The sequence below is a fragment of the Hypanus sabinus genome, chromosome 2 (genome assembly GCF_030144855.1).
Source record: "Hypanus sabinus isolate sHypSab1 chromosome 2, sHypSab1.hap1, whole genome shotgun sequence".
In the NCBI taxonomy this organism is placed as follows: domain Eukaryota; kingdom Metazoa; phylum Chordata; class Chondrichthyes; order Myliobatiformes; family Dasyatidae; genus Hypanus; species Hypanus sabinus.
The window spans coordinates 40,571,755-40,584,275 of NC_082707.1; the positions used below are offsets into that span (position 1 = coordinate 40,571,755).

Sequence of the window (12,521 nt, forward strand, 5' to 3'; positions counted from 1 at the left end):
ATGTTCCTTTCTTGTGATATCTGGTGAATTCTTTTTGCCATAAGGTAGATAGCATTTCAAGTTGCTACACTTGAAAGCTTAACTGTTTTTTTTTCCACAGATGCTGCCTTACTTCCTGAGTGCTTCTAGCATCAGTGTTTCTGAGTTTTGTGTATCATATTTGCCATTGCTGTATCATGTAAAAATGGCAAGTATTATTTTAAGAAGTGAATTGAAATTATTGACTCAAAAACCATTTCCCAAGATTTTACTTTTTAATGGCAGTGATTTCAATCCACTTCTACAGATAAATAGACAGTTAAACTTTAAGGAATCGCCTAATTTAAACCTTATCTGGAAGTCTGCCTCTGGTTCTCTGGTGTCTTTCATTTGCTTGTCAAGAGCTACTAGTGTTGCAACATATGTAACTGGTACTTTAAATAACCAAGTAAAGTTTATTGGCAGCTAGTACTTTTAGGAAATAGTAACAGAAGATGTAAATGTATTAAAAATATAAATGGAATAATATGATCATTTCAAATATATCTGAAAATTAATAACCTCAACAAGTATTCAATGTAAAATATACTTGTTTGAATTTCCCCAAATTTTATTTTCCATCTTCAACATTTCTTACTTTCCTGCATTCATTATTTGAGGCACCATATATTCAGACAACTTCTTTCACCCTGAATGAAGACACTTTCAAGCTTAAAACAAAGTTGTTCATTGAAAATATCTATTAAAACAAAACAAGGTATTTTTTTCAAGTAACTTACTTTAACATTGCCTCTAAATCTGCAACCCAACAACCCCTCTGAAATCAACAGGATCTTATATCTTTCACCATCTAATGTAAGATCTGCTGGGCAATTCTCTATTTGGAACTGCCAGCTTTTAGCTAATGGAATCCAACTAATTTACTTACTAGTTTGAGATTTTCTATTTACAACTGTTAAATTCAAAGAATTTTGTTAATTACCTCATTTTGTAGTTGAATACGGTTCGTTTCATGCGCTTGATATTCTAATCGAAGCTTAGCTGCTTGACGTTCACTTATGGAAATTTTTTTTTCAAATTCTTCGTTGTTTTCAGTCTCATTCTTAAGAAACTGTATCTTCTCATTCATGGCTGCTTCTTTTTCTCGTATTTCCTGTTTTACTTCTGCCAGTAACTGTTAAAGAGATACCTTTAATATTATGTAATAATGTTATGAGCTAAATGCAGTTCAAAATTGTTCAAGGTGTATCTTTATTCAACGTCAAAGCTATTACAGTTATGGGATAAAGAACTTGTTCCCAACACACTTCCATCTTGTTCCAATCTTTTGTCTGCAATGAAGCTCTACCTGAGCGTGAAGAAGCTTTCTCTTACAGGAAGTTTATGATGAAGATTTGTTAGTTAAATTTATAATGTGACAAATTTTTTTTTAAATCTGAAAAATCCCTTTGGCTTATGAATAAAGACCAAAAGAGATTCCAGATAAACACGCAATATGTTACTCATTATTTTTAAAATATACAGGACAAAGATTCTGGTGCACATCTCCTAAGGTTAGTACACTGGATTTTACAACTTAATAACCATGATTTAGACACAGAATGAACCTCATATTTCATTGGACCTACCTGGCCAAATGCAAGAAATGACAAGGAGTAATATGGAGCTCAAAAGGAATAGTGAAATGTTACCAAGGAGCCGCTTGGTGTCCCCAATAACCAGAGAAATGATAATTATGTGCATCTCACTATTTTCATTGAGCGGTGAAATGCCAGTTGTGAGCAGATTATTGCTCCAAGTACGTAGGAACTTAAATGTCAGCAAATAACTCTCCACTGTCAGCAAAGGGGTAACATGCGTGAGCAAGTAGCTCTTACACAAAAACTAAAAACCTCCCTCATGGTTCCGCCTCCTTCTACTATCCATAGTGCTTTCCCCTTACATTCCTTCTTCACCTTTCCTGCCTATCCCCTCCCTGCTTCCCCTCCCCCACCCCTTGATCTTTCCCCTTACTGGTTTTTCACCTGGCACCTACCAGTCTTCTCCTTCCCATCCTCCCCCCACCTTCTTTATAGGGCCCCTGCTCCCTCACTCTTCAGTCCTGACAAAGGGTCTTGGCCCAAAACGTTGACTCTTCGTTTCCATGGATGCTGCCCGTCTTGCTGAGTTCCTCCAGCATGTTGTGCGTGTTAATTAAAACATGGCTCTCTTGTGATCAGAATCCTACTCAGATCGCACTCACAGCTATCACGAAGGACAACAATGGCAGAACACACACATATGATTTGGAGTCTGTTGACTCTGAAAGTTCTGGGTTTGAAGACACTAAATAATAGTTCAGCAGCCTGAGTGCCAACAGATCAATTGATCCTTGCCTATCCAATCCCCTGAGAGGTTCAAGGCATTGATTTTCCTCCTCATGAGGCCACCAATTTACCTCCATTCTGACCTTACTGGTAGCACTTTTACCTGTGCCCGACAACCACTTCTTTTTCAATTAGCTTGGGACAGCAGTCTGAGGCCAGCATCTTGGATATATGTGTGGACTCAGAGAGAAAGAGTGTAACACTTAAACACTTAAAAGTGTGAAACCTGCAGACAAATGTCTTGACTTTGTTTTGGTGTAATATTTGGTGTTACATTGTTATAAGAGGACTCTTAAAGCATTAGTACTCTTCAAATTAGAGTTCCTTTAAGGGCTCCAGACATGTGTAAATATATAAGAAAAACAATGAACTACAACACTGCATTGCTAGTCCTATTAAGACTATTAAATAATAACTTTAAGCTTCAATTTACAATGGTGTGAGTGGAAACAGTCTTCGAACAAACAATGTCATTAAAAGTGCTTCCGATTTTTGTAAATGTCAGGTCCACATTTGAAATGCTCAGTTCAATTGTGCAATTAAGATTTTACCTGGAGATGTCCTACACTGAATAAAATCACTTTTTTCCACATTTAGCTCCTAAAAAGTGATATGTGATCCAATTTCTACTTACTTTACTAGCATTTTAATATCAATATTATTATATTTAGTTTTTGGGATAAAGCAATGTATAAATAGAAAAAAATCCAAGAAGCAATAGCAAACAAGAGAAAATCTGCAGAAGCTGGCTTACAATATGCCTGATTCACAATGACTGTAGTTTTATGTACTATTGTATAATTCCATGAATTACTAAAAATGACTAAGATTAGAACTGAGTTAGTCAGATTCCCCTCAGAGTTACTTTAAAACTCATCCCATGTTTGGTAGTATTAAATATGACAAATACTAATAAATTAAATTTAAAAATGTAAATACAGTGATTGCTATAAAGTACATAGTGCTACTTCCCAGCAGCTAACCACGATGAGTATGCCTCAGCTGTCACTGACTTTATCTGGAAATACACAGAGGACTGTGTATCTCGCAAGGCGATCTGGGTATTCAACCTTGGTTGAATTATGAGGTCCAGTCTCTCTTGAAGGCTAGAGCTGCGGCTTTTAAGTCCGGGGATACTAGTCGCTACATGGAATCCAGGCGTGAACTCCGGAAAGCCATTAAGGGCACCAAGAGGCAATATCAAGCCAAGTTGGAAGCCCAGGCTAACCAGAGGGATGCCAGTAGACTATGGCAGGGTCTAAATGAGATCACTGGGCATAAAGAAAAGGCTGGGAATATCAATAACTGTAGCGCTTCTCTTCCTGATGAACTTAACGTATTCTACGCAAGATTCGAACAGAAGAGGAATGTCCCGCCCCCTCCGGATGAACCGGACCTGGTGGCATCGAGATTCATCGTCACTGAGGAGGACGTTAGAAGAGCCTTCCTGAAGATAAATCCAAGGAAGGCGACAGGCCCAGATGGCATCCCGGGACGGGTTCTCCGGGCCTGTGCAAGCGAGCTAGCTGGAGTGTTTACTGACATCTTCAACTGCTCCCTGCTTCAGTCTAAGACCCCCTCGTGTTTTAAGAAGGCAACAATAATCCTGATGCTGAAGAAGAGTGATGGCATGCCTGAATGACTACCGACCTGTGGCTCTGACATCAATTGCTATGAAGTGCTTCAAACGATTGGTTATGGCAAACATCAACCATAACCTACCGGTCAACCTCGATGCTTTGCAATTCGCCTACCAGAGCAACAGGTCAACGGCAGATGTCATCTCTCTGGCACTACATTCCTCCTTAGAACACCTGGAGAACAAAGACTCATACGTAAGGCTCCTTTTCATTGACTACAGCTCTGCCTTTAATACCGTCATTCCAAATAAACTGATTCCTAAGCTCTGGACCCTGGGTCTTATCACTCAGATCTGCAGCTAGATCTTCAGCTTCCTCACAGAGGACCCAGGCTGCAAAAATAAGGGACAAGCTCTCCTCAACAATCACTCTGAGCACCGGTGCCCCACAAGGCTGTGTACTCAGTCCCCTGCTGTACTCACTGTACACCCATGATTGTGTAGCCAAGTTTCCATCAAACTCAATATATAAGTTTGCTGATGACACCACAACTGTAGGCCGTATCCCGGGTAATGATGAGTTTGAGTACAGAGAGGAAATTAAGAACCTGGTGGCATGGTGCGAAGACAATAACCTATCCCTCAACATCAGCAGAGACGAAGGAATTGGTTGTTTGAAGGAGTAGCGGACCTCATGACCCCATCTACATCGGTGGTGCGCAGGTGGAACAGGTCAAAAGCTTTAAGTTACTCTGGGTCAATATCACAACTGATCTGACTTGGTCTAACCAAGCAGAGTCCACTGCCAAGAAGGCCCACCAGCACCTTTACTTCCTGAGAAAGCTGAAGAAATTTGGCCTGTCCCCTAAAACCCTCACTGATTTTTATAGATGCACCGTAGAAAGCATTCTTCTAGGGTGCATCACAACCTGGTATGGAAGTTGTCCTGTCCAAGACCGGAAGAAGCTACAGAAGATCGTGAACACAGCCCAGCACATCACACAAACCAATCTTCTGTCCTTGGACTCACTTTACACCGCACGCTGTCGAAGTAGTGCTGCCAGGATAATCAAGGACATGACCCATCCAGCCAACACACTTTTTGTCCCTCTTTCCTCCGGGAGAAGGCTCAGGAGCTTGAAGACTCGTACGGCCAGATTTGGGAACAGCTTCTTTCCAAACTGTGATAAGACTGCTGAATGGATCCTGACCTGGATCTGAGCCGTACCTTCCAAATATCCGGACCTGTCTCTCGGTTTTTTTTGGCTCTACCTTTTCTATTTATGATTTATAATTTAAATTTTAATTATATTTACTATCGATTTGTACTCCAGGGAGCGCGAGGCGCAGTATCAAATATCTCTGTGATGATTGTACACTCTAGTATCAACTGTTTGGCGACAATAAAGTAATAAATAATAATTATTTTCGAGAAATATATGTATTTCTTTTAATTCTAAGTATGATCCCCTTCATGGTGAACATGCCTTTGAATACAAATTAATAACATTCAAAATGTTATTTTCATCAAGAAGTGTTGTGATATGCAGCTGTTACTAGTTTAATAATTGATATAGCGAAGAGAAATAAATTTAGAACCTTGCACCATCATGTGGCTAAAATATATATTGCAATGAATAACAGTCCTGGATATTTCCTTCACAGTGTTAAACAAAAGATGCCTTGATAATAATTTCCCTGCTCTGCAGATTAGATGATAATGCCAAAAGGACGTAACTACTGTGCTTTTTCCAGGTAGAAATAATGCATTTATCTTTCACAACTGTTAACAGTAGCCCCCCCCCCCAACCCCAAACAAAATCTAACTCACTGATGTCATTTAATGAAGTGCAAATAACAGAGTGAAACTACATTAATGAGGAATGGATGCCTTTAAATGGTCAAGTACATAAAATTTGCCTGATGTGCCAATAAATTATGAGGTGGCATGTCTAAAAATGAGTCAATGACATGGCAAGAAATAGTCTTCATATACAGTAAGCACGAACAGTGAGATGTCTTGGTAGGTTCTATGTGCACAATAAAGCTTAATTTATGCTGGGTGATCAGTTGACAATGGTTGTAAATTGCTTCAAGGTGTTATAGCATATATTCTTTTGCATATCTAGAAATTCCTATTAAAAATGTGAACTCTTTAAACAATCTGCAAATTACAGAGTGAAAATGACATTTTTTCCTATTATTTTAACCAAAACAACTTGAGATACAGCAACCCGTTTTTCCTTGTATCAGCCAGAGATATTAAATATCCCATCAAGCTCAAAAGACTGGATGCTGGAATCTGAAGCAACACATGAGGTAGTGGAGGAATTCAACAGGACAAGCAACACCCTTGGAGGGGAACCATCTATTTCCATCCACAGGTGTCACCTGACTTGCCAGCTTTCCCCAGCAATTTGCTTGTTACCACATCAGGCTCTGGAAGAGAGATACTGGGAGCCAATTCAAAGAAACAGAGTAAAGAGAAGGAAGATCAAATTATCAATACTTGGTCATTACTATCATAAGAACATAGCTATGAAAGCTTTACATCACAATAAGGAACTATCTGGAGAGCAAATGTGGATGATTCAGGAAGTGGCATCTTGCAAAAGGGTCAGTCCGATAAATTGCATAAACAGACACCGAGTACTTCAGGAACTAATAGCTGAGGTAATTGTGGAAAGGTGTCAGTAGGAATTTGTAGGGGTTAAAGAAACACATACTCATGTGGATTATAACCCCATACTCATTTAGTTATAGTTCTTTATTGCCAATTGTATGGCTACAAGTATGTAAAGAAATGCATAAAAGGTGCTTTACAAGATAACCAACAGCAGTAACGCCAGAGATCAACCACTTTGAATAAATAAAAACTACTCTGAATTAGTGACCCAGAGAAGAGCATGCCAAGATCGAACCTCAATCAATCCAGGTTGAGTTTATGCAAAGGTACAATGAAAAACTTCCAGCAGCATCACAGGCACATAATGTAGCCAGGTGATATAGATAATGGGTAAAATAGATGGGGTGGGTTTAAAGTGGAGTTAGGTAATTGTTTGAAACCCATAGTGAATTTTTGAGTTGTTTGAACTAATCAGAATTAACAAATAAATATGGTCATTGTCTGCTGTGTATATTTAATTGGTAACACCTGGATAAAGCAGCCTTTCTCAACCTTTTTGCCCTGGAAGAACCCTTGAAATAATGTTCAGGACTCAGGGAACCCCTGCATAAAAATTATTAAATCTACAGCTCACGATCAGTAAGTTGTAGATATAATAATCCAAAAATAATTGTCAATGATCTTAATGAATGAATTTTTAACCTTCCTTTCTTGAAAAAAACAGTTAAGCTTAGCTTACCTTTCTTGAAATTAACCTCTTTCTTTCCCTTTTATAAATTTTAAAAACTCATAAGGCAAACATAATAAATTTCTGTTTAATATCTGGCTTAAGCCAAAGCAGGCTTTAATTTTTCTAAAGGTAATGAGATAGCTAATGGAGCTGCTCAGTCATTGCCCACCATGGCAAGCACTAGCATTGTGCATTGTGCAAAGTTCAAAAAGTTAAGTTTATTTTTTTCCATCATGATCTCTTGCAGGTTGAGAAAGCCTGTGAATAGAGTGAACAACAGTAAAGGATTTAAACTCAATGTCCAGTTGGTCAGTTACACAGGTTAAAGCAACAGCTATAAAAATGTAAATGTTCCTGAAAGTACAAGTAGTAGCACAGATATTACTAATTGTGACCCCAGCAAGCGTTACACTGAATGTCTGCAAATCATCCAGACCATTTCCTTAACATACAAAAGCATGTAAATATAGCATAATTGCCCAAAGTCCATAGTCATTATACATAATGATTTTAATATGAGATAGTACTAAATTGTGTTGAAAATTAAATTACTGACGAGGAAAGAAAAGCTTCCTACCAATGCACACTTGTCCATATCTTGATCTCTTTTGTTCATCTGCTCAATTATGTTCTGCCATTGTCTGATTAGTTCTTGCCTTTCACTGTGGGATCTGCGAAAATCGTGTGCTATCTTGTCTAATTCCATCTACAATACAAACAGGTTTCCAAATTTGCTTTCATAAAAGGCATATTTACCTTTGCTGTTAAACATTTATGCTTTACATGAAAGTCAAATGATTTTTATGAAGCTTCAGATGTATGCAAAGTTGTATTTAATAAACATACAACAAAACTGAAATACTACTGAAGTAAAAAAAAACACTTGGAAGCAGGCTGGAAACACTTAGTAGGTAAAGCAGCTGCAATGAAGAGAGACTCCAGTTCAACAAACCTTCATCAAACTGGAAAGTTATGAAAGTATTTTAATTTGCAAACATGAGGAGGGACAAAAAGAACAGAGGGGATGTCTGTGAATGGATGCAATCCAAAATGATCAAGATAACAATAACTTCAAACAATGGCAATACTTCCCATTGAAACAGCAATTCCCCTACACTTTTTCCAATTTAGTGTATTGTATTAGGTGTTCATTATTTTGTCTTGCATTTGAGAAAACATATGCAGATTGGATGATTACTTCAGCTTTCATTTCATCATGACAAACTTGAACTATCCAGACATACCCCCTCAGTTTTTGGCCTCCTACGTTGCTCAAGAATGGCAAAAGTAAGCCTGGAAAAAGCATTTAGGCACATTGCTGCCTTCACCACTGAATATTGACTTAACTACAGGTATGCATTAGTTTTCCTTCTTTCCAGAGGTAGCTGTACTTTCCAATTTCTTTTTTTTTTGATTTTCTCCTCTTTCTTGAAGTGGTGGTTTTAAAGTACAAACCCCATTTCCAGAAAAGTTGGGATATTTTCCAAAATGCAATAAAAACAAAAATCTGTTATATGTTAATTCACGTGAACCTTATTTAACTGACAAAAGCACAAAGAGAAGATTTTCAATAGTTTTACTGACCAACTTAATTGTATTTTGTAAATATACACAAATTTAGAATTTGATGGTTGCAACACACTCAACAAAAGTTGGGACAGAGTTAAAATAAGATTGAAAAGTGCACAGAATATTCAAGTAACACCGGTTTGGAAGACTCCACATTAAGCAGGCTAATTGGTAGCAGGTGAGGTATCATGACTGGATATAAGAGTAGTGTCCATCAAAGGCTCAGACTTTGTAAGCAAGGATGGGTCGTGGCTCACCCCTTTGTGCCAAAATTTGTGAGAGAATTTTTAGTCAGTTCAAAAGGAACATTTCCCAACGCAAGATTGCAGAGAATTTAGGTCTTTCAACATCTACAGTACATAATATTGTGAAAAGATTCAGAGATTTCAGAGACATCTCGTGCGTAAAGGGCAAGGTCGGAAACCACCGTTGAATTCGCGTGATCTTCGAGCCCTCAGGCAGCACTGCCTAAGAAACAGTCATGCTACTGTGACAATTATAGCCACCTGGGCTCGGGAGTACTTCAGAAAACCATTGTCACTTAACACAGTCCGTCGCTGCATCCAGAAATGCAACTTGAAACTGTATTACGCAAAGAGGAAGCCATACATCGACTCCATGCAGAAACGTTGGCCAGTTCTCTGGGCCTGAGCTCATCTCAGATGGACCGAAAGACTGTGGAACCATGTGCTGTGGTCAGATGAGTCTACATTTCAGCTAGTTTTCGGAAAAAATTGGCGTCAAGTTCTCCGTGCCAAAGATGAAAAGAGATTGTCCTGATTGTTATCAGTGAAAGGTGCAAAAGCCAGCATCTGTATGGTATGGGGGAGCATCAGTGCCCACGGCATGGGTGAGTTGCATGTTTGTGAAGGTACCATTGACTCTGAGGCATATATTAGAATTTTAGAGAGACATATGTTGCCATCAAGGCAACATCTCTTCCCGGGACGTCCATGCTTACTTCAGCAGGACAATGCCAGACCACATTCTGCACGGGCTACAACAACGTGGCTTTGTAGACACAGAGTGCGTGTGCTTGACTGACCTGCTGCCAGTCCAGATCTATGTCCTATCGAAAATGTATGGCGCATCATGAAGAGGAGAATCAGACAACGGAGACCACAGACTATTGAGCAGCTGAAGTCTTATATCAAGCAAGAATGGACAAAATTTCCAATTGCAAATCTACTACAATTAGTATCCTCAGTTCCAAAACGATTAAAAAGAGTTATTAAAAGGAAAGGTGATGTAACACAATGGTAAACCTGCCCCTGTCCCAACTTTTGTTGAGTGTGTTGCAGCCATCAAATTCTAAATTTGTGTATATTTACAAAATACAATTAAGTTGGTCAGTAAAACTATTGAAAATCTTTTCTTTGTACTTTTGTCAGTTAAATAAAGGTTCACGTGAATTAACATATCACAGATTTTTGTTTTTATTGCATTTTGGAAAATATTCCAACTTTTCTGGAAATGGGGTTTGTAATTATAAACCTGACAATTTTGATCTGCACCCTATCACCCTCTGTTCTCCAGTCATCCGTCTCTCTGCAATTTTATACATGCTTATTTTCTCACTTAAGCATTGCTGATCAAAGATCATCAACCTCAAAGATGAACTATATTTCTCTCTCCATGGATACTACTAGACCTCTGAGTTATTATGGTCTGTTTCTGTTTTGGAGTGCTTGTACTTGTTATTTTTGCTTCAGCTTAATTGAACCATGCTGAGAATAACATTGTTCGATATAATGTATATTACCTGAGCAGCAATTGTTTCAGTCATTTCATTGTCAAGCAGCTTCCGCTTTTTATTTGCGTCATTTGTCATCCTCTCCATTTGTACTGTTATTTCCTGTATTAAACAGAAATATCATAAGCTAATATTGTTTCATATGCAGCCCAATAAGTACAAGGTGCTGAATAATTGACATGAAGTAGTGAACACAGTGAATATTTACATAAGGTATACACATTCAATGATAGATCCATGTTAGAATTTCACAGGTAATAGTGTAGAAAGTAGAAAAGGAAACTCTTTCTGGTTACAGTCAGCCCTCCTTATCCGCTGGAGATTGGTTCTGAGACCGCCTGTGGATACCAAAAAACGCGGATGCTCAAGTCCCTAATTTAACCTGTCACTGTGCAGTGGACATTAGGACCCAGCAGCGTAGCTCTGAATCCGCAGTGTTTCTATTCACGAAAATAATCACGATCACGATTGAAAATAAGGTGGAAGTAATAAAACGATTGGAAAGAGGTGAAATGCCATCTGTCATTGGAAAAACGTTAGGCTACAGTCAGTCAACAATCAGAACAATTTAAAATTTTAAATGTGAAAGGCCCTGCCCCGATGAAAGCTACAATTATTACTAAGCAATGCAGTGCTTTAATTATTAAAATACATATGTTTCTTAAGTGTTTTATATGCATAGAAAGGTAAAATATGTACTATATACTAAGAAAAACGTTTGACTAACTGACGCTAAATAATACCAGATGTACCTGTTCTGACTTCAAATCCGACTTAAAGACGGACTCAGGAATGGAACTCGTTCATAACCCGGGGACTGCCTGTACTTTTAAGTCATTTCTAGATTACTCATAATACCTAATACAATGTAAATGCTATGTAAATAGTTGTTACACTGTATTGTTTAAGGAATAACGACAAGAAAAAATAGTCTGTTCATGCTCAAACAATGAGTGCTGGAGAAAGAATTACGGGTTTTCCTGATCCGCGGTTGGTTGAATCCGCGCATGCGGAATCAGCGGATAAGGAGGGCCGACTGTATATGTTTTTATCATGATGGTAAAAGAGGCACTAAGTGTGTCTCATAGAGTTCAATAAGAGTAAAGAACCTGAGCTTCGTATAGCTGACCGTACTCTAGCTACAGAAAGATTAAGGAGGATAAAGATGATGTGAATACTATTGCTGATGGTAGAGATGTAATTTAAGGCTTTGACCAGTGTTGTGCAGTGATAAGTTCAGTCACATGAAGGAAGATATTAGAACAGTGAATTACAAGAAAAATGCACACATAAAATGTGGAAAAAGTTAAATAAGGTGATTTCTACTTTTTGGTCTCTAACCGCTATTGTTAGTTATAACATATTCTGTTGTCTGCTGCAGACACAAGGTAGCTAAGCTCTACACACCAATCATTACTCTGGTATGCTGTCACAAAGTAGTCTTTGCCTTTGGTTTGTTAAAATTACCATGGGACACAGTCATATATATATATATTTGACAAAGAAATCAACAACATCAAAAAAAAATACCCTGATCTTTCCTTCATCTTCTTTAGCATACTTCTGGATGGTAATTGTATCTTCATCTGTTTTGGTTGACTCTTCCAGCCAGGCCTCCAAAGCTTGCTTATCCCAGTTCAACTGACACTTCAAATCCTCAATTTTTTGAGAATACCTATATATATTATTCTAAAATAAAATTTAAAAAATATGTAGTAGTCTAGAAATCATTTGATTGCAATAAACATTTATTTCTCCATTTAAGAAAATATGAATACACTTGGATTTATTATCTGAAAATGCTAACCATCTTAAGAATTAAAATTCCTTAGCTCACCAGGTGGGAAACTGAAAGGATCAGGAAAACAATATTTTTATATATTTTTATATTTTTTTATAAATTCCACTGAATGTTAAAA

At 37.9% G+C, this 12,521-nt stretch overlaps 1 protein-coding gene across 2 annotated transcripts in view; it reads right to left on the reverse strand.

The window, feature by feature from the left end:
• Positions 1–12,521, reverse strand: part of ccdc39 (coiled-coil domain containing 39) — a 133,897-nt gene that overhangs the window by 115,670 nt on the left and 5,706 nt on the right. For both annotated transcript variants that reach the window (XM_059944769.1, XM_059944778.1), the window contains exons 4-7: positions 12,133–12,291; positions 10,612–10,704; positions 7,858–7,986; positions 962–1,153 (exon numbers count right to left, since the gene is read on the reverse strand). In XM_059944769.1, coding sequence (XP_059800752.1) covers positions 962–1,153; positions 7,858–7,986; positions 10,612–10,704; positions 12,133–12,291 — 573 coding nt within the window. The remainder of the gene's footprint in view (positions 1–961; positions 1,154–7,857; positions 7,987–10,611; positions 10,705–12,132; positions 12,292–12,521) is intronic.